General features: G+C 41.5%; 1 protein-coding gene across 1 annotated transcript in view; it reads left to right on the top strand.

The window, feature by feature from the left end:
• Positions 1 to 27,848, top strand: part of FAM184B (family with sequence similarity 184 member B) — a 116,523-nt gene that overhangs the window by 68,945 nt on the left and 19,730 nt on the right. The window contains exons 6-10 of the mRNA XM_061164436.1: positions 6,826 to 6,936; positions 8,780 to 8,887; positions 17,713 to 17,819; positions 26,028 to 26,157; positions 26,954 to 27,166. Of these exons, the coding sequence (XP_061020419.1) occupies positions 6,826 to 6,936; positions 8,780 to 8,887; positions 17,713 to 17,819; positions 26,028 to 26,157; positions 26,954 to 27,166 (669 nt within the window). The remainder of the gene's footprint in view (positions 1 to 6,825; positions 6,937 to 8,779; positions 8,888 to 17,712; positions 17,820 to 26,027; positions 26,158 to 26,953; positions 27,167 to 27,848) is intronic.

The following is a 27,848-nucleotide window of genomic DNA, read 5'->3' as shown; positions in this document are numbered from 1 at the left end:
AGTATTGGTCAATACACTTCCATATTCTGCCTGGAAAACCCCCCTCGCTGACAGAGAAGCCTGGCAGGCCACAGTCTACAGGGTTGCAAAGAGTCTGGACACAACTGAAGTGACCCTGTGTGCATAGACACAAGACTTTTCTTTGCCTGTGGCAGCTCTGCCCAGTGAGAGTTGAGCGTGAAGGTGGCACAGTTGCTTGGCTTGCAGGGACCCTGGTGGCGCCAAGGGTGCAGGGACACGGACTGCCTCTGCTGCAGGAGTTAGGGCCTTATCAGAGGCTTTTTGTGAGCATCTTGTAGCTGGTGATCAGAAGGCCTCCTTGGCCAGTCTATCTCCGTAGCTCCGCCCATTCAGGTCCTTAGAGCGATGCCTTGCTTGGGGTCCTTCTCTGTTGTTCCGTGTGTCAGGCACATAGATGGGCTCCCCTGGCTGGGGTCCTACTGTATAGATCAGTGCAGTGCCTCAGGCACTTGAAAGGGTCCTACTCTAGTTCAGTGTATCAGGCGTTTGATGGGCCAGCCTTTCTATTGTTCAGATACCAATGCTGGCTTGTGGGGAGAGAGGCTGTGCTGATGGCTCCACCCCCTACTCGTGACTCAGCAGTATCGCCTTGCTTCCATGGCTGCCCAGCTTTCCTCCACAGGCGTTTCACACCACAGTCTCCTCCCTCACATCCCCTTGATCTGTCTCTCTGCAGTTAACAGCAGCCCTTGCCTTCAGATTGTTCCACAATCCCTAAACTCCAGCTCCAAGCTGCTGCACCTTCCGGGGGACCTGCGTCCCTGTCCGGGGTATGTATGGCTGTGGCAAGGACTGTCTGATTCTCACTGCATTTAGGCTGCCACAGATCAGCTGTTTCACTCTCAGCCTTAAATGTTTCTCCTCTGACTCAGATAGTTGCCCCAGTGTGGGGATCAGACCCCACTTCAGTTCCCCCACCCACCGAGGGCAGGTCCAGTCCTACTAACACTCCTGTTTTTCCCCCTATTTCCTTCGTCCTACTGAGTTTTGTGTGGTTCTGTATGTTCTTTTCTGCTGGTCAGGTACTCCTGTCTGCTCTCAGCTGCTGTTCTGCATGCATTTCTGTGTCTGAAGGTGTATTCCTGATGTATCCATGAAAAGAGATATATTCCACCTCCACCTACTCCTCCACCATCTTATTCTCCTGACTTCATTTTTGAAGGTTATTTTGCTAGTTATAGAATTCTAGGTTAACAGTTTTGTTCTTTGAGCACTTTAAAGATGCTGTTCAATTTTGGGGTTTTTTTTTTTTTTTTTTTTTGGTTTGTATTTTTGTCAAATGAAAAGTTGGTAGCCACTCTTACCTGTTCTCCCCAGTGCATAGTGTGTCTTTTGTTTTGTGACCACTTAGAGGACTTTTTTTCTCTATCATTGGTTTCTACAATTTGATTATAGTATGTCATGGTATGATATACTTTGTGTTTTTATGTTTGAGGTTCATTGGAATCTTGAATCTGTGGGTTATAGTTTCTTCTGTATTCATATTTTTAATTGAAGTATAGTTTATTACAATATTGTCCTGTGGATTATAGTTTTTATACAGTTTGGAAATTATAAGATCATCATCTCTTCTGCCTCCCCGCTCTGAGTGACATTTCAGGCTTTGTACTAGTTTACTCTTTCAGCTGAACTTTACTATAAATACATACCAAATAGTAATTTTTCTTCTTGAAAAAACATGTTTTCCTTTAAAATGTGAACTGAAATATCTGCTTAGTGATTTTCTGTGGTTGCATATTTGTTGTTCCCATCACAGTGGCTCCTTTATGTGTCTTTTCTTAAATTGCTAGTAATTGTGGACAGTGTAGACAAGAAAGCAGAAAAACGTGGAAGTCCTGCTTTTGCCTCTTATCAGGCACTGGATTTGCTCTGTGTGAAATGGGTGTAATAAAGCCATTTTCCATGAGTATTTTGAGAGTTAAATGAGAATAGAACTTATGAAGTACTCTGTGAATCCTGTGAGTTAATAGCTCATGGAGTCTTCTTGCTGGGGTGGGATGCAACAATTTATATGTTTGAAATCAACTGTCTCCTTTTCCCTCATGTTCTTGTCTTTGTAGCTGTTTTTTCTCTTTACTTGAGTTAGGAAGAGACTGTTAATGATTCCTGTTAAAGTCCTTAAGGTCACTTTGGAATGAGCTGGACATGGTCATGCTTCCTTTTAATCTGTGTTTTCCATGTGACCAAGAACTCTTTGTTTACTGACAATAAACCACATACTATTCTGCACCTAAAATGTGGCTTACTAATGTCAAAAATTACTGCAGAAATGAGTTATTTCCACCTGTGGAGGAATTTTTTTCCCTTAGGTCCATTTGTCAAGGCAATAGCTGAATCTGTGATTGATTACATGTACCCCAGAAAATTAAACTGTTTAAAATTAGAAATAGCCACTGCTTTATGCTAAGAGTCTTTCTCTCAGGGGCTTTCACTGTTCTGTTACTGCAAACATGCTTTGGCAGAGTTAGCAAGTATCTGCACCAGTAAACACATTAAATAAAATTTTTGTTCAATAAAAGATTCTGTGAATGAGGGCTAAATAATGAAGTCAAAAATCAGAAATTTTGCTGAGAGGATGGCCTTATTTCTGATGGTTGTTTAAGTTATCTCAACTTGTTTCAAACAAAAAGATAATTTATCTATTGTCTTTAGAAAATGAACTTTCTGAAACAGCAAGCCCTGCAAAAGGAGATGATGGGTTGACTGAAGACCCTGTACATGATCTAAGTGTCCACATCATGTGACCCTTACAATCTAGTCACATCCCTTTTTTTCTCTCTTATATGACTCACCCCAAGGACAATGCTAAGTACCACCCCAGGGTCACTAGACTGGCCTGTGATTAGTCCCATAGGAAGTGTAAATATGTCATGTAGATGATCAGTAGCAGCATCTTTTTTGATGCTCAGGTTAGAAATCCAGGAGTCAGAAATTTAGAAATCCATGACTTCTGTTTCATTATTCATGCTCAACCAGCCATAATGTCCATTCATTCTGTACTTGATCCTTGAACAATGTGAGAGTAAATCCAAGTATGACTTATAGTAGGTTGTTTGTATCTCCAGTTCCTCCACATCCTCTGACCACAGACTATATAGTGCTGTAGTATTTACTATTGAAAAATGTCCATATATAACTGGACCCACACAGGTAGGGAAGAAGCAAGCCAAGCAATCATCTTTTCCTGAGTTCAGATCTTGACTCTTCCACATACTGGCTGCATGACCCTGGGAAAGTTGTTTTAACTTCTTCAAGCTTCATTTCTTTGTTTGTATAATGAGCTTTAACATTTATTTGTATAATGAGCTTTTTACCTAGCTCATACGATTTCATAAGGATCAATGAGATGATCTGTGAAAAGCACTCAGAAAATGGTGCACACTCAGCAGATGTCAGTTGCTAATATGTCCATCTACTCACAATTAGAGCATAAAGGTCTATAATCAATTGTCACCGTCCAACATGACGTCAACTGCATTATAGCTGTTGACTTTGCTGCCTGTCTTTTCCACACAATTGTGAGCTCCTGGTGAGTAGGCATAGTGTCATTTTATCCCCAGCTTCCAGAACAGTGCCAAACACATGGTAGGGTGCCAGAATTGAAAGAGACCAGTGTACCCCAATGTTTATCACAGCACTGTTTACAATAGCCAGGACATGGAAGCAACCTAGATATCCATCGGCAGATGAATGGATAAGAAAGCTGTGGTACACATACACAATGGAATATTACTCAGCTATTAAAAAGAATGCATTTGAATCAGTTCTAATGAGGTAGATGAAACTGGAGCCTATTATACAGAGCAAAGTAAGTCAGAAAGAAAAACACCAATACAGTATATTAACACATATATATGGAATTTAGAAAGATGGTAACAATGACCCTATATGTGAGACAACAAAAGAGACACAGATGTAAAGAACAGACTGTTAGACTCTGTGGGAGAAGGCGAGGGTGGGATGATTTGAGAGAATAGCATTGAAACATGTATATTAACATATGTGAAATAGATTGCCAGTCCAGGTTCAATACATGAGGCAGGGTGCTCAGGGCTGGTGCACTGGGATAACCCTGAGAGATGGGATGGGGAGGGAGGTGGGAGGGAGGGTCAGGATGGGGAACACATGTATACCCATGGCTGATTCATGTGAATGTATGGCAAAACCACTACAATATTGTAAAGTAATTAGCCTCCAATAAAAATAAAAATAAATAAGTAAATTTTAAAAATAAATAAATAAATAAAGATTAGTAAGACAATATCCATGTCTCAAGAAATTAATAGTCCAAAACATCAGGAAAACATCATCATATTATCATTGTAATAAAATTAGTTTTTTAACCTAAGTAAAAAATAAATAAATATTTGGTGAATGAATAAATGACTTAATGTCTACCTAAAGTTCAGTTGTCTGGCTCTAGGTGAGTGATCGCACCATCATGCTTATCTGAGTCATTAAGATCTTTTTGTATAGTTTTTCTGTGTATCACTCACCTAGAGCCAGACATCCTGGAATGTGAAGTCAAGTGGGCCTTAGGAAGCATCACTGCAAACAAAGCTAGTGGAGGTGATGAGAATTCCATCCTCAAATAGCATTTGAGCTATTTCAAATCCTAAAAGATGATGCTGTTAAGGTGTTACACTCAATATGCCAGCAAATTTGGAAAACTCAGCAGTGGTCACAGGATGGGAAAACATCAGTTTTCATTCCAATCCCATAGAAAGGCAATGCCAAATAATGTTCAAACTACTGCACAATTGCACTCATCTCACACACTAGCAGAGTAATGCTCAAAATTGTCCAAGTTAGGCTTCAACAGTACATGAATCAAGAAGTTCCAGATGAAAAAAAAAAAAGAAGTTCCAGATGTTCAAGCTGGTTTTAGAAAAGGCAGAGGAACCAGAGATCAAATTGCCAACATCCATTAGATCATAGAAAAAGCAAGAGAGTTCCAGAAAAACATCTACTTCTGCTTTATTGACTACGCCAAAGCCTTTGACTGTGTGGATCACAACAAACTGTGGAAAGCTCTTCAAGAGATGGGAATACCAGACCACTTTACCTGCCCCCTGAGAACTCTGTATGCAGGTCAAGAAGCAACAGTTAGAACTGGACATGGAACAATGGACTGGTTCCAAATTGGTAAAGGAGTATGTCAAGGCTGTATGCTGTCACCCTGCTTATTTGACTTACATCAGAGTACATCATATGAATGCCAGACTGAATGAAGCTCAAGCTTGAAATCAAGATTGCTGGGAGAAATATTAGCCTCAGATATGCAGATTATTCCACCCTTATGGCAGAAAGCAAAGAGGAACTAAAGAGCCTTTTGATGAAAGTGAAAGAGGAGAGTGAAAAAGTTGGCTTAAAGCTCAACATTCAGAAAACTAAGATCATGGCATCCGATCCCATCACTTCACGGCAAATAGATGGGGACACAATGGAAACAGTGACAGACTTTATTTTCTTGGGCTCCAAAATCACTGCAGATGGTGACTGCAGCCATGAAATTAAAAGACATGTGCTCCTTGGAAGAAAAGCTATGACCAACCTAGACAGCATATTAAAAAGCAGAGACATTACTTTGCTGACAAAGGTCCATCTAGTCAAAGCTATGGTTTTTCCAATAGTCATGTATGGATGTGAGAATTGGACTATAAAGAAAGCTGAGCACCGAAGAATTGATGCTTTTGAACTGTGGTGTTGGAAAAGACTCTTGAGAGTCCCTTGGACTGCAAGGAGACCAAGCCAGTCAATCCTAAATGAAATCAGTCCTGAATATTCATTGGAAGGACTGATGCTAAAGCTGAAGCTTAAATACTTTGGCCACCTGACGCAAAGAGCCGACTCATTAGAAGAAACCCTGATGCTGGGAAAGATTGAAGGCAGGAGGAGAGGGGATGACAGATGATGAGATGGTTGGATGGCATCACCAACTCAATATTCGTGAGTTTGAGCAGGCTCCAGTAGTTGGTGATGGACAGGGAAACCTGGCATGCTGCAGTCCGTGGGGTTGCAAAGAGTAGGACACAACTGAGTAACTGAACTGACTGAACTGAAAGTTCAGCTAAGAGGAAAAGAATATTTCATCCACTGCTCTAGACACTTGCAAAATTTCCGCAGATATTAAGCTAGATCAAAAAGGGTAGGAATCTATAAGAATTGCCCTACTTTTAATTCATTTATCTCTTGCTATTAATATGTACCTAGAACTATGCTAAGCTTGTATTAATAAGTAATGCATTGAGTCACAGAGAGGTTAGGAAATTTGCTCAAGGTCACAGAGCTGAAATGCAGCTGCACCACTCACATGAGCTCCAGAATGTTCTTTTATCTGGATCTGCTTTGCACTAAGACTGTGAGGCTGTGGGGAGGGACTGTGGAAACAGTATTCTGTGAATCCCATCATTTTGACTAAAGTAAGGTTGCTATTGAGAAGACCAAAGAGGAAATTTAATTCTGTTTTTGATATTTCCTTGCATCTGAGGGTGTATTGGGCTTTTTGATTCATGGAACTATGAGAATTGTGTCAATAATGAGCATTCTCTTTTCTTACTTGACACTACAATACTTAAAGCCAGGAATTTACCATGCTCTCCCCCAATATATATTAGTCTTTGTGGTGTGAATTTAGCACCTGTTTTTTTTTTTTTTTAACTTTCTCATATATTTCTAATTTATATTTTTTTATGGAGTTTATGACTCTTGTGAGCTTCTTTGAACCCCTTTGGGAATAAGGCAGGGTGTGTCCTGTTCATGTTTTTATGGCTTGTGTGGTTAACTCTTCTATTTATCATTTAGGAAGTAGAAGCACAATTGGAAGAAGTGAAGAAGAAATCAGAAAATGAAATAAAGCAGCTGGAAGAAGAGAAAGCGGCCCTAAGTGTGAAGCTCCAGAATTCACTGCTTGAGGTAACTCCTGAATAAACACTGTGCTTGGGAGTGATGATTCTGGACTCCAGGAGTTTTTTTTTTTTCTTTTTCATTTATTTTTATTATTTGATTAACTAACGTGCCAGGAATCTCAGGAAGTCACCCTGACTTTCTTACATTTAGCATCCTTGCGCGGAAGAAAAAGACTTTAGCCTGACAGGAAGATGATCTCAGGGGCATAAATTCAGCTGCAAGTAACAGAGAGCCTGATTTATAGAGGCTTAACAAAGAGGCACTTAATGTTATACATAAAAGAAGGAGGCAGGAGGCTGCTGGCATTAATTCTGTGGCTAAATAATATCAGGTCTGGAAAATCTGCAAGCCTCTTGGTTCCACCATCTCCCCACCTCCTGGCAGTTTTCTGGGCATTAGATACTTCTGCCTTTGTGGACTCTTTTCTTCATCAATGAAAATTAAAAATTTTAATTTGTAACTGCATTGCCATAAAGGTGAATACAGCAAGGCTGCATTTTTTCCTTCAAATTTTGAATGAAAACATTTTCATGATCCCTAAATGTATCACAGGTCCCTGAGGACGCTGCATGTAGGAGAAGTTGGCTCAGATTCCCCTTGGTTGTGAGAATGACTGTCACTGACCAGTTGTCGTGTCCAAATTTAAAACAGGAAACGAGTAGGGGCAGGGGTGACCAAGCCTGCCTACTTCTTTAGAAAAACAAAAGGGTGTACCGAAGCCCCTAGCTGACTCCTACTCCCATTGGTAACATCTGTGCCACGTGGCTAGCCTGGGAAACCAAGGATTTAGCCATCAGGCCTCCATCTGGAGGCCAGCCAGAAGAGTGGGATATGAAATGGATGTAAGCCAGCTGAACTATGGGGTTTTCTTCTTGGGCCAATCTGTCCAAACCACCCAGGGACCAAGTTCAAAGTTTAAAAGCACTGTGGACAGTATTACTGGGGAGAAAAACTTGCCACTGGACTCTATTCATCCTTTAGTGCTATTAACACTGTACCAGAACTCCTGGGCAGTTTTTTGCTGAAAGTTCTCTGCAGTAGTACCTACCTCATAATGATTGTTAGGAGAATTAAGACTTAATACTGTAAAATGCTTAGGTCTGTGCCTGACACAGAGCAAGCACGTCATTAATGATGCTCTTTTTATATTTTACATATGTCTACTGAATGTTATTGTGATTGTAAGTGTGCATCTGTCTCCTCCATTAGGTGACAGCTCCTTGAAGGCAGGGATGATATTTTACCTTACCATCTTGCTCTCAGGCTGTTTCTTCTCCTCCCCACCTTATGCCTAGCATGGTACCTGAGGAGCATACACAGCAACATCTGAGTTTCCTTTATGGTTATTAGTTCTTCTCAAAGTGTAGAGCTGGGGAACCAATCTGTTTAATTCACACTCTACATTTAGTTGGTTAATAATAATCATCATAATTAAGGCCTTATAATGTAGTAGCATCCTGTAGCCACCCTTCTCTCATATTATCTGTATAATTCTTTAACATTGTTCCTTTTCTTTACCAACTAACTTTGTAAAAAAGAAATAGGGTGGCCTTCCATGAATGGTTTGAAAACAGTGGAAACCATGCTACAGCTTTGGTATAGTTATATGGACATGAATAATTTAAAGGGAAGTGTTGGATATTGTAAACATGCCAGGTTCATTGTCTTCTGAAGAAATAAGCAACTAGCTAACTAGATATGGCCCCTCAAGAAGCATGTCTGGGATTTGTCTAGTGAGACACTGTCTTCAGAAGTGATTGACTCAAAGGAACAGGCTCCCAGATTAATGACCACAGCCAGGTGGTAGGACTTTGCTTCATTGCTGAATATTTCTATTCTTCTATTTTAGGTTTTAAGGCTGGAAGAATTTATCCAACAGAATAAGGCATGTCCCCCAAGAGGCGATGAAAGGCCCCAGGAATTGGACTGCCAGCACTACAACATTTTAGAGACCCAGGTAACCTCTAGCTTTTTCTGCTTTAATTAAGGATATTTTTCTTCTCCTTTTCAGCACTTTGGTGTCCCCAGTGACACATGCTGGCATTAATGGGCCCTTTTATTTCCCCTCTCGGAGCTGCCAAAATGCCTGCGGAAAAAAATCATTATAAAATCAATTTGCAACAACCATGGAGAAAATAGAGTTCTGAGTAATTATCTGCATGGTTTGAAAAAGAACAAGACTTGTCAGATAAATCTTCCCTCCCTCTCTGAGAGCAACCTGGCTGGCAGACAAAGGGGCACTGGACTAGAGTGGGGTCTTTGGTTCTGCCTGGAGCATGAAGCCTAACAGTAATCACAATGCCCCCTTGCATCCCTCCGCATCCACATCCATATCCGTGATATCTGTTACTCTCACGGTAGCCCTCCCATGTGATGCTGCCCCTTTTTAAGGGATGGTGCTTCAGGATTGAATCTAGTTTCTGTTTGTCTCTGTCAGGCTCATGCTAGGCTGTGTTCTTTCCCTAGGGTTGCCACAATGAATTACCATACCCTTGGGGCTTAAGCCACAGAAATGTATTGTCTCACAGTTTTGAAGACTGTAAGTCCAAAATCACAGTGTGAGCAGGGTTGGCTCCTGCAGGTGGCTCTGGGTAGAGTCTGTTCCAGCTTCTGGGGGTTGGTGGTGGCACTCCTTGGCATTCCTTGGCTTGTCACCACATCATTAGCTTTCTTATAGGGACACTAGTCCTTGGATTTAGGGCTCACCCTAATCCAGTATGACCTTATTTTAACTAATTACGTCCGCAAAAGCCCAGGTTGCAAGTAAAGTCACTTCTTTAGGTGCTGGAGTTAGGACTTCATTGTCTCTTCTTGAGGGCACAATTTAACCTAAAATATAGGCACTCAGTTAACATTTCTTGCATAATGTCAGAAACATAAATTCTTCCTGTGAAGTTCATGTTTGAGTACCCTGGCCTGAAGGACCCTCTTGGTTCCTATTTCAGCTTACCTCTTAATCTTTACAGCTGGCACCATCAAAAATCCATTGCCTAAATTTCATATATTTTATTGCTGCCTCCAATTTTCAGTCTACTTCAGACTCCAGGTGGGAAAACACTATGTAGGTGAGTCTGAATCTCACTGCTTTGTCCTCTTCCATTAATCCACCCATTTCCCTGTGCCTGTCTGTCTTCAGAAACTATAAGTTCTCCTTGTTGATTCCAGTCCTATTTTGCAAACAGCCCTACTGGGATAACCCATACTTAACCTTAACCACATATTCACCAGGATAGAAATGAGTCAAAAATCTAGTGGCTATGGATTTGAATAACAATATTGGTCAGTTATACAGCACTGTCTCCATTCTTGACCTCATTGGAATTTGTGTAACCCTGTAACGTAACCATTTTACAAAAGAGGAAAATGAAGGGCAGAGAAGTTAGGTGACTCGCTCATGGTCACAGGCAGATAAGCAGCCGAGATGGGATGGAGCTAGGTCTCTGGCTCTGATCCCCCACTCTTCCTGTAAGAGTATCAACACATGTCCAGGATGCCTTCCAGATAAAATAGGCTATAGTTGTATGTCTTGGGATTAAGGAGAGTGGCCAGGACTCCCCACATTTCCTCCTCTGACACCCAGATGTGGGGGAAATTCTTGAGCAGCCCCCATTGCCCCTGCATAAGCTTGGAGGAGAAATAAAGGAACACAGGTACATTTATCAGCAGGGCTGGCCCTTCCTGACTGAGGCCATCCCATCCTTTCTGAAAATGTCTGCTTGTAGAACATTCTCTGTGAGTTTCTCAAGAAACAGCCTCATGAGCTATCGTTCAACAAGAACTCCTGGCCCTAGGGACAGCTGAACTTTTCACCAGTACCCTGTGGGACTTCCCAGAAAGGTTCTTCCTCAGATATTGGAGAATTTCTCAGGGCCTCAAAGTGACTGTGGTAGGGAGATGGGACAGAGTTGGCTGGGATCTTAATTGATGAGATTCAAATTAAAGGAAGGTTGATAAGCTAGAAATAAATAATAATGAAGCTCCAGGAGATTACACAGCAGGCTGTATTTTCAGGAGGGAACACACACATACACACAAGTTCTAGGTATGTTCCAGGACTGACTTACAAGGGCCAGAGCTTTCATTGCAGCTCAAGGTCTCTCAGCCTTGGCACTTGACTTTTGGACTGGGTGAAGTTTTGTTGTGGGACTGCCCTGTGCCTTGTAGGATGTTTTGTAGCATCCTTGGCCTCTACTCACCGAAGGCCAGTAGCACTCCCTCTGCAATCAGAATGTCTCAACCAAAAACTTGTCCAGACATTGACAAATGTTTCCTTGGGCCCATAACCATCCAACTGAGAACCACTGCTATAGCTAAAACAGCAAGTCCTAGAGAAGTTTAAGGACTACAGGCCATGGGGTCACAAAGAATCAAACATGACTGAGCAACTATACACAAAGAAGTTTAAATACAAGTGCACATTGAAAACCTTGGGTTGGTGCATCATGAAACTGGGCTCTCATCTGACCCTTCTGGGTCTAGACAACGATCCCTCCAAGAGTTCAGTTCTAGACAGAAGTAAAGAAGGAAGAACCGTCATGAGTATCAATTCTGCTTGATTCTACTCAACATGTATGTTATTCATTCATTCCACAGTCATCTGTGAAACAATGACAGAAACAGTACATGTAAATGTTTAGTAAGGGCTAACTCTTACCACTGTAGGATTTGCTAGGTCCAGTGATATGAGAAGCCTGAACTTGGATAGATTTGCTGCCTTGCACTCCATCAAGGTTGTCAGTGTACCCCCACGGCAGCAGGCGCAAGTGTCTGTTTCCCCACAACCTTACCAACTCAACAGGTTACACAACTTTCTGAACTTGGTCAAGCTATATCAGAGAAAGTTTATAATTTAGTTCAGATATTTTTTTCCAGCAAAATCTATGCCAACCAAGCGAGTCAAATCTTTGCCGAGGCCCTAGAGGTACAAAGTCCAGGCCTGTGTGGATGGTGCCTGAGCAGTGCATTACAGCGCAGTGAACCCAGCCCCCACACGGGACACAACAACGGTTGTTCTTAGCTGTTCTGCCAAACCATTTCAGTGAGTCAAGAGAGATATAAATAATAAGGCTGAGACTTTTCACTCCATTCCCAGAATACACAGAGGGAGGGCTGCCAGCCCTGGGTGTGGCTCTGTCCCCACCGTAGACAGCTGAGACTCCATTGAGCCTTTTATCCTGGCCTCTCATGTCTGGTCTTCTTGATTCTCTTAGGTTCACAGTGTTCTTCATTAGTTTCCAGAAAGTCGTGTGAGTCTTGGTAATTTTCACAGAAAATTAATTTTTTTGTCGAAGATTCTGGTGTCTGGGTCTCAGTGAGCTGGGGACAGGGAAGGGATGAAGTTTTCATAGATCCTTGCCTGCACCTTCTCCAGAACAAAAAGAAAAGTTATTTGTGGTCATTATTATTCAACTCATTTTGCCTCAACAAGTATTTATGAGTGCTGTCATTAAGAGAGGCCCAGGGCTGGATGAGTGAGGGTGGTCCTCAGAGAGCTCCATTTCAAATGCAGGAAGTAAATATTATTATATAATTACCTCTCTGGCATCAGTTTCCTCACTGTTCATCGTGGCAAACAGATCAAGTACCAAGAACATAGTGTGTACACAGTCCCACACCACAACCCTATGAGGCAAGTGTTATTATCCTCGCTTTACAGATAGGGAAACTGAGGCCCAAACTGAGGAACACTGAGGAACACCAGTGTCCAAATTACAGTTCTATACTGCTTTTCATTAGTAAAGTGGCAGACATGACTCCTGTCCTCCACCCCAGAGACTTGTAATAAACGGAAGAAAGCACATGAAGTCACTTTTAGAAACTGTTAAAAGAGTCTATAATGTAAGGTGACTTTGTAGTATCTATTACAGTCCCCTGTAATCATTTCAGCAAAACCCCATTGCATTAGGTGTTCTATTTTTAAGATGTACATAATGCTGCCTTTGAAAGATTGTCAAATGAACTTGAGAAAGACTTTCAATATTTCCTTCCTGAAGATTTCCTGGGCGTGGGTGTTCCTTTAAAATAGAAACAACCCAGATGAGGTTCACTGCCTAGAAGATGAAAGATGAAGGCCTAATGTGACTGTGGGTTTAAAATAACCAGCCATTTGCTTGGGAGGAGTTGGGAGGAGGCTTTTGCAGTGGATGGTTAGGGGAGAAGCAGAGCTATTTATTTTCTGTGCATACTTTAGTGATGGAGGGAGTCCTGGACAGAACCTGAGAAATGCCTGATGGGGAATGCAAGAGTGTGAATTAGGAGCGATTAACTCAGGATACACCCAGAGTGGCTCACTGTTGGTCCTGGGAGGCACTCACTGGGATCCCAAGCCAACAACCAGAAAAGGGATGCTGGAGAGACTGCCCCATTTGACATTCAGAGAAATGAGTATTGGTGAGCTTGAAAGTGCTCCTTCAGCCTACTGTTCATTTCCAAGGTCAGATTCCTTTGAGAAATATTCAGATGGCACCCCAGTTCATTCGGAATGATACACTTTGACCCAAAATACCAGGTACAGAAGGTAGGGTGGTGAAGGTGAATGCTTTCCATTTATATGGTCTGTTGGTCCCCTCTGCTGAACCATGTTTGTTGAAATCAAGAATTATATCTCTTATTAATCTCTGTCCTTCCAGCACCTAACATACCCACATGTGGCAGATGTTTGCACCTCCTTGTATATTAACTGATCCATGACAAGACAACTGAATGAATAGAGCTGAGGGTACTGTTTCAAGCTGGATTAGGAACATCTTCAAAAATTAGCCTTGGCCAGAGGATGATTTAAAGGAACACTGGGTCCTTTAATTATTTGCAGGGAGGGGGAGGACTCATCTTCTTTTCATGGGAAGGATATCCTTGTCTTTGGTTTCCAGGGAGCTGGAAGCAAGTGAACAGAAGCAGAAAAGATTACTGAGTTTATCTCCCCATTGATTTGGGAAGCAGCCTTCATCTATCAGGTTGATTTTAAGTGTCTGATTTGCAGATACGTTTCAGCAATACATTCGTATCACAGTTTGAACTCATCCAGTTAGGCCCTGATACTGACAGCTGGTGCTCATGCTAACACAACAGAGTGCCAGTGCAGTCACATGGAAGTCTGGGCTTCTCCGACCTTAGACCCCCCTCTGCAACACAAGGACGGGGTTGTCTTTCCTGCCCACCTCCCTGAGTTGTAGGTGTCCATGAGTTACTGCATGGAAATAGATGGACGCTATGCTGTGGGGAGCTGGCGTAGTCATCTGAGTGCATCGTCAGCCTTTTTAAGCATTTTCTATCCTCTCCTATTTCTGGACTCCTGCCCAGGATGCCTTTAAATATATCAGTGGTCAATAAGGTAGCCCAGAAATTACATCCTGCACATTCTCTTTCACAGTCTTCACAGTGACTCAGAGTGCATTTGAAATTCTTTTTCATCTTCATAACTGTCATGAGATCTTTGTCCATTATTCATGTTGCTTTAAGTTCCTTCTCCCTTTTTCCTTGATCAGTCTTAGCAGTAGTTTGATGTGTCTTTTCAAAAAGCCGGCTTTCAGATGTGCTGGTCAGATCTGCCTTTTTCTATGCCATTAATTTTGTCTTTCATACTTCTTTCCTTCTACTTACTTTGGGTTTATTATGTTATCCTTTTTCTAACTTCTTAAATGTTCTATAATAAATGCACTTAAGGCTATAAATTTCCCTCTCAGTGTATGTCTTTAGCTGTATACCAGAGTTTTGAAGTTTATCTCACTTTTTAAACCTACTTTCTTACCATTTTCTAAATTTTTTGCATTGTCATTAGATATTGTGGTCTATAAAATGTCGACACTCTAGCTATGCTGAAATTTGCTCTGTAGCCTGTTGTGGAGTCCGTTTTTTAAAAATGGCCTGGTGCACTGGGAAGACCCAGAGGAATCGGGTGGAGAGGGAGGTGGGAGGGGGGATCGGGATTGGGAATACATGTAAATCCATGGCTGATTCATATCAATGTATGACAAAACCCACTGGAAAAAATAATAATAATAATAAAAATTAAAAAAAATAAAATAAAAATGGTTCCTATGTGATAGCCAAAAAGTATACATTCTGTTTGGTTGTTAAAGGTTTGTTGTTGTAGTTCAGTCACTAAGTCGTGTGTGACTGTTTGTGACCCCCATGGTTAAAGCTTATATATTTAAACTCTAGTTCTGGTGTTCACTGCATGACCTTGGGCAAGGTTCATCACCTTTAAAATGGTATGATTCTCTCCTCATAGAGTTGAGGGTGCACACTAAGCATTATATAAACATTAACAGTGATTATTGTTCTTTTTTAGCTACTAGTTTCAGCTTATTAATCTTGTTCAAATCTTCCATTTCCTAGCTTATTTTGTGTACCTGATATATGAGTCTCTGAGAAGTGTGTATTAAAATCTCCCATTATAAATTTGCTTGTTCCTCCCTGTATTTCTGAACATTTTGCCTTATGTTTTCAGGCTCTGTTGCTAGGTCCCTACAAGTTCATTTTTAAGCCTTGTAGTGATGATTCATTTTACTAGGCTTCCCTGATAGCTCAGTTGGTAAAGAGTCAGTCTGCATGCAGGAGACCTGGGTTCAATTCCTGGGTTGGGAAGATCCACTGGAGAAGGGATAGGCTATCCACTCCAGAATTCTTGGGTTTCCCTTGTGGCTCAGCTGGTAAAGAATCTGCCTGCACAGACTTTTGGACTCTATGAGAGAAGGCGAGGGTGGGATAATCTGAGAGAATAGCACTGAAACATGTGTATTATCAAGTGTGAAACAGATCGCCAGTCCAGGTTGGATGCATGAGACAAGTGCTCAGGGCTGGTGCACTGGGATGACCCAGAGGATGGGATAGGGAGGGAGGTGGGAGGGGGGTTCAGAATGGGGAACACATGTAAATCCATGGCTGATTCAGGTCAATGTATGGCAAAAACCACTACAATATTGTAAAGTAATTAGCCTCCAACTAATAAAAATAAAGGAAAAAAAAAACTCAACCTTCAAAACTAAGGAAAAAAAAAAAAAAAGAATCTGCCTGCAATGTGGGAGACTGGATTCAATTCCTGGGTTGGGAAGATCCCCTGGAGAAGGGAAAGGCTACCCACTCCAGTATTCTGGCCTGGAGAATTCCGTCAACTGTATAGAACATGGGATCACAAAGATTCATTTTACTAGGGTAGAGATATTCATGTTGAACTGAGTTAGTTCTTATTTATTGTGATTACTGGTACCATTAGGATTGTTACATCATAAATAAGAAGAAATGGGATTTAAACATAGGCAGTTTGCTGCCAGAGCCCAAGTTTTAAACGAGGGAAGGTCTCTTGGTTGTGGTGAGTGAAGTGAGGAAGCTAGACATGTAAATATCATAGGGTAGAGCATTGAAGGCAGCAAGAACAACCAGTACAAAGGCCCTGAGGAAAGTAGATGCTTGTTGTTTGAAGGAGGTAAGACCAAGTGTTCAGTTCTGGACATGTTACAGTTTGAGAAGCTTATTAAGCATCTGAATGATGTTTGGAGGGCAATTGGATATACAAGTCCAGAGTTTAGGGGGAAACTTGGAAATGGAGGTAAACTGTTTGTCATTAGTATCCATGGACCTAGATGAGACACTAGGAAGTAAGACAGAAAAGAGAAGTCCAAGGACTGAGGTTTAGGGCAGGAATGGAGGAGGCTTTAGCAAAGGAGACAGAGGAGTAGCTAAGAGAGAGGAAACCCAGGAAAGGGGGCTGCATGGAGGAGGAAGGAACAGATATTCCAGTTCTGCAGAAAAGTTCAATTAACCAAAGCCCAAGGAGTGACCATTAGATTTGGCAACATGGAGGTCCTCATTGGCCTTGACATTGGTGGCCTTTCATAAATATTAGAGTACATAGAAGGCAACCAAAGCAGTTTCATTCTGTGTCAGGGAGGGAGGGGAGTCCAAGGCCCCATCTTCCAGTCTCAGCTTTGCCTCTCATCACCAAGGGCATCTCTCATGGTCCCTGGAGCATGGTTTGAAAACCAGAGATGTAACCAACCACTTTGTTTTACAGCTGATGAAGCTCAGGGCCAGAAAAACACAAGACTGACAGAGACACATAATTAGCAGAAAGCCCAGGTAGCAATTTATTATTATTTAATGAGATTTCTCAACAAAGAGGTCTATCCTAGCCTGTCTTACACTGTTTTCTGTGGACAGTGGTTATTGTAACAAGTAGAAGAATCAAAATAAGAAAGTCTTCACCTTTCTTCTCTGCTGAAAGAGGAAATAATAACATGAACAAATTCTATTGATAGAAAATTCCGAAGCCTCCTTATTAACTCATGGTTTCCATATTGTCCTCCCACCATACCCCACTTCTCAAGGCTTCTGATAAAGTTCCATGTTTTCTGATCCTGTATTATAGGATGTAGCAGACTGCCACCTGTAATATGAGTATAATAATAATACCAATTGCTCACCCTTATAGACCAGTGGCTGTTGCTGGCACTGTTCTCTGATTCCCACAACAGCCCCAGGGTTGCATTTCATTTCCATTCCTCTCTGATAGGAACCCTGGACAAGCTACATGCTTTAGTTTCTCTGTCTGTACTTTAGTTTCATCAGCTGCGTGACATGCTTGCTAGGCTGAAAAGCAGGATACAGGGATCAGGGCTGACACTGCTCCTGAGCCGGGCAGTGGGCTCAGCACTGAATCATCACAGGCCTGAGAGCTGTGAGGATTGCTGGAGGCTCTTTCTCCTCTGCTCTCTGGTTTGGTAAACCACAGGTTGGCTCCAGGAACTTTACTTTAGTCTCATCTTACAACTGTTTTTCCCTTAGGATCCATGCTTGAGACCGAATGAACCTTCTCAGACTCTGCCCAGAGGAGAGGAATATCAAGATAAGTTAGCAGCTGAAGAAGGAACCAGCAGCGAAGAGGAGGAAAGGTACAGGAGGACAGGCAGGCTTCCGAGGGCTCCAGTGAATGAGGACTCACACTTGAAGGATTAATTAATTAATTCATTCATTCATTCTGTACCTCATATATTTATCACTGCCCCATGCATGAAGCTTAGGGAGGGAACAGAAATGTCTTGTGTGCCTCCAGCACATCTAAGGACTTTACCTGAATTATTTAATTGTCACACCAACTCAGAGAGACCATTTTATAGATTAAGAACCTAACACTCAAAAAGGTTAATAAACTGCCCCCAAATCAGACAGACCTGGACTGGCCCAAACCTCTGCCTCCTGTTCTTCCAAGTGACAAAAACTAATACCCTGAGCAGAAGGTAATATGCTCTCCACAGGTCTTAGTTAGTTTGGGCTGCTATAACAAAATACCCTACAACAGAAGGTTATTCTCACGGTTCTGGATGCTGGGGATCAAGTTGCTGGCCCATTCAGTTCCTGGTGAGGACTCTTTTTGGTTTGCACATGGCCATCTTCTTGTGTCCTCTCATGGAGAAGAGAGAGGCACCAGACAGTGTGGGAGGAGGTCTCTCTTGTGTCTTTTCTTACAAAGGCACTAATCTCATCATGAGGGCTACTTTCTCATGACCTAATTACCTCCAGTGGCCTCACTTCCAAATACCATCATATTGGTGATTGAGGTTTCAACATATGAATTTGGGGAGACACAATTCAATCCACAGCATCACACAAGGCAGTTGGTATTTGCTGAGCAATAAAGATCTGTCATACTGCCTCACAAGTTTCTGATACAGTAGGTCTGGGTACATCCCAACCCTGTGTCTTTTGAGAAAGCTTCCCAGGTGATTCTGAGGCTACCACATTTATACTTCACTTCCCCACACTAATGACCAGCTGTGTGGGGTCCTGACAGATGACATGGAGTCCATGCTCCCATCTGGTAGCTCTTCAGATAGTCCTGGTGAGAGCTGTCTTCCTGGTTTGCACATGGCCATCTTCTCATGTCCTCTCAAGAAGAGAGAGGCAGCAGACAGTGTAGGAGGAGGTCTCTCTTGTGTCTCTTCTTATAAAGATACTAATCTCACCATGAGGGAGATTAGTTGTCATAGTCAATTTGGACTGCTTAGCAAAATCCCATAGATTGAGTGCCTTATGAACAACAGAAATTTATTTCTCACAGTTAGGGAGGCTATAAAGTCCAAGGTCAAGGTGATGGCAGTTTCTGTGTCTGATGAAGACTCACTTTCTGGCTTATAGAAGGAGTCTTTTCATTCTGTCTTCACAAGATGGAAGGGCAAGGGCCTCTTTTATAAAGTACTAATCCCATTCATGAGGGTCTCACCTTCATGACCTAATCACCTTCCAAAGGCCTCATTTCTTATTGCCATTAGATTGGGCAGTAGGCTTCAAAACAGGAATTTTGAGGGGACAGAAACATTTATAAGCTAGCATTGAGGAAGCAAAGCCTACACCCCTAAATCATATCAATGGCAGTGTCAGGTACCCTATAGTCCTGTGAACTCTCTAGCTAATAATACTTGCCCAGCTCCCTCCAGATTCTGTCTTGGGATCTATGAGATGTGTAACCATAGCGGTTAAAGAGCACAGACTCTGGAGTCGGGCCTCCAGACTAAATGCTGGTGCTGTCACTTACCCCTGGAAGCTACAAATCTTATTCCATTCAAAACTAACAAACGGAAAGAAATAGTCTTTACTGTGAAAATACTGGGAGGGATTTCAAGAGGTTTCTAAGGGGCCCAGCTTGGGTCGCTTGTCCATCCCTGAGCCAGTCATTCTGGCCAAGGAGATATCTGGCTCTGATGGACCAGGTATGTGTCAGCCCTTCCCATGGGCCAATTAAGGATGAGGGCAGAGCTAGCTGCATCTGAACCTTGTGGACTAAACAGGATCATTATGGAAAGAGAAAAGGCTTCCCTAAGGAGAAGATGCTGGGCAGACCAGCGGTAGGTGGTGATCACAGCAGCCTTGTCTTTTCTCCTGTGTAGCTTTGTTGTTTAGGGGGTTACTCAACCCCAGAAGAAAATGAGGAGGTGTGGGGTCTGTAGGCTTCTTTCATGGGAGTTTTAGTGAGAGTGTAAGAACTGAGAAGTAATGAGAAAGGAATAGAAAGATCTATGGTCAGAGGCTGCAGAACAGAACAGACACATTGGTTCTTTAGGGGTGAGGTTGCATATTCAGTAGTTAACCCCTTGAAGGTTGCTTGTCAGAGAACTTTTGGCATGGTGGGTTTTCCATTGGCTGTTGATTTAAGGTGGGGGTAGCAGGTCAGATGGGTTTCCCTGGTGGCTCAGCGGTAAAGAATCTGCCTGCCCAGGAGACCTGGGTTCAATTCCTGGGTCAGGAAAACCCTGGAGGAGGGCATGGCAACCCACTCTAGTACTCCTGCTTAGAGAATCCCATGGACAGAGGAGCCTGGTGGGCTACATTCCATAGGGTCACACAAAGTTGGACACGACTGAAGTGATTAAATAGCAGCAACAGCAGCAGGTCAGAATCAACTTCAGTGGGAGCAGGGGGAGTCAGAAGAGTCTGCTATGGCTTGCTTGTGAGAGATGGCAGGATAGGATCAGCTTTTTAGGATATGAGGATACAAGGGAATTTAACACAAGAGAATAGAGTAAGAGAGGGAAATTCTCATTCATGGTGTTCCCAGAAATGATGATGATGATGAATATAATAATAGTAAATATTTACTGAATGCTGAATTAACCCATTTAATTTTCATTAAATAGATACCGTTGTTGAAGTACTTCATTTTAAAGATGAGGGAAACTGAAGAACAGAGAGGTTAAGTGACTTCCCTTTCTACTTATTCTGCCAGTAGATGGTAGAATCCAGATGATAGCCTCTCTGGCTCCAGAACTAATGTTAACTACATCTCAACAGCTGTTCTTATGCCATACGAAGTTCCACAGTTTTTCTGTTTTTCTAAGGTCACTCTTTCCTTTAATACTCAGTAAAATGACTGAACTTGTACTTCCAGCTGTGGCAGGGTAACTGGTACTAGACTTGCCCTCTTTCTGTAGACAACTTTAAAAGTGAGCAAAATAAATGACAACTCTTTTAGTAACAGGACACTAAGCAGAGAAGGACCATGTTCTTTAGAAGAGAAACATGAATTGAATCCCATAATCACTCCACATTTTCTCCTGCCTCTCTGTCTGGGGACAGGGCCAACCACAGTGCAGAGAAGTGGAGGTAAGTTGAGCTGAGGAAGCAGACATCAGGGCTCAGGGCTGCTAGAGCAGCTGGAATTTGTAAGGTATGGTGCCAGAAGAGAAGATACTGAGTGGGGGTATAGGGGGCAGAAATCTATAAAAATTTTCCATAGGTCCTTGCTGGGAGCTTGAGTGAGACTCATGAGGCCTAGGAGTATGCTGCTGCCATGGTGCTGAGAAAAACGAAGGTACTAGAGGTGAGATGCTAGGAGACATTGGATTCCAAGATCAGCCACAATAAAAAAAAAAAAAAAAAAAAAAGTGTTTCTGAGCTCTATGAGCATTGAGTTGAGACCTCAGAAACATAACACTTTAGGAGTAAGAAACACACCCCGTAGGATAAGGGCCACACCCTAGAACAAAGGACAGTGTTGAAATATACATGCTTTAACAAAAGACAAGTCCAGGCATAAAAAGATCAGAAAGAGCCTTGAGTAATTTAACTGGCTCTCATAACAAAACTAAATACTTTGGAAAGGATTGAATAATACAGACTCCCAGTATTGTATTATCCACAGCATTGAGCATTTGATGAAAACATTATAAGACATGCAAGGAAGCAGAACAGTATGACTTATAATCAAGAAAAAAACAGCTAATAAAGCCTAAAATGACCTAGATATTGGAATTAGCAGACAAAGACTTGAAAGCAATGATATGAGCTATGTTCAGGGAAAGGATTGTTATAATGAATGAACAAATAGGGAATTTCTGCAGAGAAATGAAAACCTTGGAGCAAATAGAAATTCTAAAGCTGTAAAGTACAATATCCATAATGAAAACCTCATTAGATGTACTTAACAGCAAATTAAAATCACAGAAGAAAAGTTTGTTGCTTGAAGATAGATCAGTAGAAACTGTGCTATCCAAAGAATGAGGGGGGAAATTTTTTTTAAATGAGGAGATTCTTAGTGACTTGTGGGACAATATCAACTAGTCTAACATGCATGTATTTGGAGCCCACATGTAAAAAGGCAAAGAAAATGGAGCAGGAAAAATATTTGGAAAAAATGACCAAAAATTCCCCCAATTTGATGTGGGACACCAATTTACATATTCAAGAAGTTAGGTGAACTCCCCACAGAATAAATCTGGAGATTACAATGCCTAGATACATCATAGAAAATCTGCTGAAAACAAAATATATCCCCCCAAATCTTACAAGCAGTCAGGTTTTTAAAAAGACAAATTACATACAGGAGACAGTTGGCTTTTCATGAACACTAATGACAACTGAGTTCTCATCAACCTTCTAGGCTCATTTTCTGATGAAAGCCAGAAAACTATGAAGCAATATCATTAAGGTTATAAATGGAAAAGAAAAAAAAAAACCTGTAAAATCCTAATTTTAAATCGAGTGAAAATATCCTTCAAAAATGAGAGTGAAATAGAACATTTTCAGGTATATAAAAGCTAAGAGGACTTTTCACCAGTTAAGCTGCAGTATGATTAACAGCAATGGAATTTATTAAAGCTGAAAGGAAATTACAGCAAATTTAAAGTTGGATCTACAGGAGAAAACGAAGAGCCTCAGAAATGGTAAATGTATGCTGCTGCTGCTGCTAAGTCACTTCAGTCGTGTCCGATTCTGTGCGACGCCATAGACGGCAGCCCACCAGGCTCCCCCGTCCCTGGGATTCTCCAGGCAAGAACACTGGAGTGGGTTGCCACTTCCTTCTCCAATCCAGGAAAGTGAAAAGTGAAAGTGAAGTCGCTCAGTCGTGTCCAACTCTTCGCAGCCCCATGGACTGCAGCCTACCAGGCTCCTCCGTCCATGGGATTTTCTAAGCAAGAGTACTGGAGTGGGGTGCCATGTCCTTCTCCAGGTAAATGTATAGGTAAATATAAAAACCTACTGCTTTTCTTTCTCTTCAATTTCTTTAAAAGACATATAACTACTTAATAATTAAGCAGTATATTATGAAGTTCATAATACATATAGTTGAATAATATATGACCACTAGCACAAAGAACAGCAATTAATGGAATTATAGTATTGTAACGGACTTATATTTTATATGAAGAGGTACAATGTTAACTCTGAGAAGGTTGCGATAGGTCAAGGATACAAGTTTTAATCCATAGAGCAACATTAAACATTAATACAAAGAAAAGCTTAAAAAAATCCAATAAAAGAACTAAAATGGAATCATAAAAAATGTCAGGTAGGAAGATAGAAAAAGAACAGAAGAACGATAAGAAAAGGATTGGGCAGTTAGAAAACAAATAAGATGTGGATTTAAACCCAGTCTGATACTACAATACTGATATTGTAAATGAAACAGAGACATCATTTAAAAGAAAGAGATTGCCAGAGAGGATAAAAAGGCAGGACATTTACTACCTGCTATCTACCAGAGAGAGATTTAAGTATAAAGACACTGTTATGGGCTGAATTGTGCTGCCCCGTGCCCCCCTCAAAATCATATGTTAAGGCCCTAATCCCCAATATGAATGCATTCAGAGAGAAAGCTTTAAATAGATGATTGATTTAAATGGGGTTATTGGGATGGCCCCCACCCAGTATTTCCTCATAAGAAGAGATCAGTGCCCTGGTAAAGCAGACAAGGGACAATCACGTGGGGACACAGGGTGACGGAAGTTGACCATCTGCAAGCTTCAGAAGAGAAGCCTTAGAAGAAACCAAACCTGCTGACTCCATGATCATGGACTTCTAGCTTTCAGAATTATGAGAAAATTAATTTCTGCTTTTTAAGCCCTTCAGTTGGTGGTATTTTGTATGACACAGTTTATACAGGCACAGATAGGTTGGGAGGTAAAATGATAGAAATAGATACTCCATGCAAATACAAAATGTAAGGAAGCTAATGTGGCTATATTCATATCAATGTAGACTTCAGAACAAGAAGTATTACCAGTGATTAAAAAGGGATGTTTCACAACAGTAAAGTAGTCAATTCATCTGGAAGACATCACAATCCTAAATGTGTATTACCTAATAACAGAGCTTTAAATAATGAAGCAAATACTATGTGAACTAAAGGAAGAAATTTACAATCACATCTGAGATTCTGAGACCCTTTTTTGAATATTTGATTGAATGACTGGACTAATATCAATAAGGATATAGAAGATTTGGACTACACTACTAACTAACAACCTATTTTATATCTGTAGATAATATGCTGAAAAACTACAGAATAAATTTTTTCAAGGCACTTCAAACATTCATTAATATAGACAAACTAATATTCTTCATGAATGCAAAATCCTCAACAAAATGTTTGAAAATAAAATCAAGCAGTATATAAAAAGAATAATACATCATGACCAAGTAGAGTTTATCCCAGGAATGTGTGGTTGATTGAACATTTGAATGGCAATCATGTAATTCATCATATTAAAATATAAAGGGAAAAAATAAATAATCATATCAATGATGCACAAAAGCATTAGACAAAAGTTAACATCCTTTCATGATAAAAACTCTTCAATCCATGAATAGAATTTCTTCAACCTGAAAAAGATCATGTATGATAAACATGCTTAATGGTAAAATATTGGACACATTCCTCCAAAAACTCAGAACAAAGCAAAAGTTCTGCTCACTACCTATCATTGTCCTGAAGGTCCTACCCAGTCCTATAAAGCAAGAAAAAGAGCTACAAATTAAAAAGAAATAGTAAAAGTGTATTTATTTACAGACAGAATGATCATAATTGAAGTACAGCTATAGATTCAGTTCAATCCCATGTAAAATCCCAGTAACCCTATTTGTAGGAATAAATAAGCTGTTCTAAATTTGGTTATATTTAGCATAGCTTCCAGAAGTTTGAAAATAACCTAAGAGAATTAGGATGCAAAGAAAGAAACCTTTTCACTTTCTTAAATACCTGACTAATTTTTTATTTGTATATTACAATGTGCCACAGAGTTAAGCCTTTTTTAAGATATTTACTCTATTAATCTTTATAACAATCCATGTGAAAGGTACTGATATTAACCCCATGTTTTAGAAGAGGGAACAGTTTAAAGAGCTCAGACAAGGTAATATAACCAGTTACCAGTAGTAGAGCTAGAATTTGAATCTGGGCAATCTGGCTCTAGTGTCCATGATCTTAACAACTTTGCTACACTGCTTTTAACATCCTGCCCTTCCTTTCAGGGGTCTCCTCTGTCCATGTTGCTGGGCCTTTTCACCTCTGCCAAGTCAGAGTCCTTATCATGGTCTTTCTTCACAGTCCAGGGCCCTAACTCCCTAACCTCTGGTCCTCTGGCCTGATGTGTTTGCCAGAGAAAGCAAAATGTCATTGACCTCCCAGCAATCTCTGCAGAGATGCCCACGGTGCGGCATCCTTTTACACTGTTAAACAGGATAAATACTTAACTTTACAATCTCAGCCCATCACATTTGAATTTATCAGCTGGTTTCCAGGCTCAAAACTGAATATAGAAAAGTCTCCTCCAAAAATATTTGTCAGCATCTCTTCTAGAATGCAGAAACTACTACAGCTTTAAACCAGCCTGTCTTGTCCCTGCTACATACACAGAAAGGCTATTTATAATCCTCTTGTGTATACCTGGGAACAGCAAGTTAAAGCAATGTGTGCTTTGAAAAGTGTAAATTACTGTATTCAAGTAGAACATAATTTTTTGTTATTTTTTTCTACATTCATGAAAAGTTGTGAAATTAGACTGCAGAGACCCCTTCTTTTGAAGCTACTAGGGACCCCATATAAGTAACTCTAAGCTCTCAGTCATTCTGATAACTGATCATCATTTATTAAGTACCACTGAAACAGATATCCAGTGATTCCAGCTGAATATTGACAGTCTCCCAAGTGCAACAGCAGTCAGAATTGTATGTCAAATGACTTTTTCAAATCCAAGAGAGATGTCTGTCATTCCATTAGTGCCATTGGAGCTCCCTCCTCCCAGCCCAAGTGGCTGGGATGTTAGCAGGGTGACCATGTCATTTCCAAGCTGGGATCTTTTGTGATTTTGGTCTCTGTATCTTCAAAGGATCGAAGTGCCCATCAAGGAGGGAGGTGACCTGCAGCCTCCATTGGGCTCTTTGCCAAAGGAGAAGGCACCAGAAATCCAGCGTCTGCAGGAGGAGTGGCAGAGCCAGAAGGCCAGATTGCAAGCCCAGGTAGAAGGATGACCTTGGTGGGGATGCACCCTCATGCTGAGTGAGACCCTGCCTCTCCCTTATTCTTGCAGACAGCCTTGGAAATGCATATGGGGCCCAATTCTTGTCCAAGCTGGGGAGGGCAGTCCAGGTCCAGGGCAAGGTGGGCTTCTTGGTTCTGTTCATTTATTCATTTAACACCTGCTGTGGCTCATGAGACCTATGAGCCAGGAACTCTTCTAGGTGCTTGTATATTATCAGTGAACAAACCAGACAAAAGTCCTGCATTACAGGGCTTGTATTTTAGCAGAGGAGGTGGACACCGACAATAAACACTAGACATAAAAAATAAGCACTTATAATATTAGAAGATGTTAAGGGCATTAGTAAGACGAAAAGACTGAGCAGGATAAAGAAGACTGAGTGGCTGTCTGGTGATGAGGGGTGGGTATAATACCAAATAGGACTGTCAGGGAAAGCTTCCATAAGAAAGGGAGATTTGGGCACATGGGGCACGCAAGGGAGGCTGCTGTATAGATCTCTGGAGGGTTTTCTGGTCCCCTCTTGATTTCTCTTGGGTGGCACACATCCCACCCCTTCTTCTCCATTCCCTGGTATCCATGGCTCTAGCTGAGGAGCCCCTAGGAGGGCCAGCTGTTCCCAGGTCCTTCAAGCTTGCAGCTTCTACCCGCCTCAGCATTCCCGTGGGTAGAGGAGGCTCAGGTGGGCTGTGGAGACATCAGAAAGCTTTGATGTTTAAAGAAAATCCCAGGGAGGGTGAGGGTCCCAGCCTGAGGTTGGATGCCCTGGTGGGCAGGTCTCACAGATGCAGCAGGCCTTGGAGCAGTGTGCCACAAACTACAGGGAGGACCTGCGGGAGCTCAAGCAGCTTTCGGACCACGAGCGGGAGCAGCTGCGGCATGAGCTCCAGGAGACCGTCCAGCAGAATCAGGCAGCGAAAGCCCAGCTTGAGGCTGCCCACAAGCGAGCTCTCTGCATGCTTGAGAAGGCTAAAAACCAGGAAGTCAAGGTAAAGGTGTTAACAATGACGTCCACTAACTACTACTGAACTCTTGTTGTGCGAGCTGCTCAGCACTTTGGGGGGAGCCTGTTGTACAATATCTCCAGTCCCCATATTCATCCTACAAGGTCATTATTATCATATTCCCTTTTTCTGGATGAGGAAAGAGGCTCAGAGAGGTTTGGCATCCTGCTCAGGGTCACATAGCTAGTAAGAGGCAAGACAAGGATTCAGACAGACTCAGGTCTGTTGAACTTCTGGTCATCTGCACGTGACTTTTATATCATTAGACCAACTTCTCTTTCATGACTTGGGCAATATCCTGCAAAAGAAATTCTAAGGGAATTCTAAGCGAAATTCTAAGGGAATTCAAAAGAAATTCTAAGGGAAAAATTGATACCAGACTCAAAGTACTTGAATTCAGATGTCATCAAACATCTCAGCAGCAACAGGGAAGCTAGAAGATAATGAAGCAATTCTGAGAAATTCAATTAAAACCATTAATAAGGGTTATAACTGAATAAAAATATCAGACACATGAAATATTAGGAGAATTACCTTCTGTTATCAGTTTATGCCTCTCAGTTCTCGATTTACCCTTCAGTACCTGCTTGTGATAATGATCTGTATTCTTGAGGCATTTCTCCTCCTTTACAGAGCACAGTGTTAATCTTTGTCAGTAGAGGGCGCT

The sequence above is a fragment of the Dama dama genome, chromosome 17 (genome assembly GCF_033118175.1).
Source record: "Dama dama isolate Ldn47 chromosome 17, ASM3311817v1, whole genome shotgun sequence".
NCBI lineage: Eukaryota > Metazoa > Chordata > Mammalia > Artiodactyla > Cervidae > Dama > Dama dama.
Note: the sequence above shows the minus strand (reverse complement) of the source record. Positions and strands in the feature narration are given on the sequence as shown.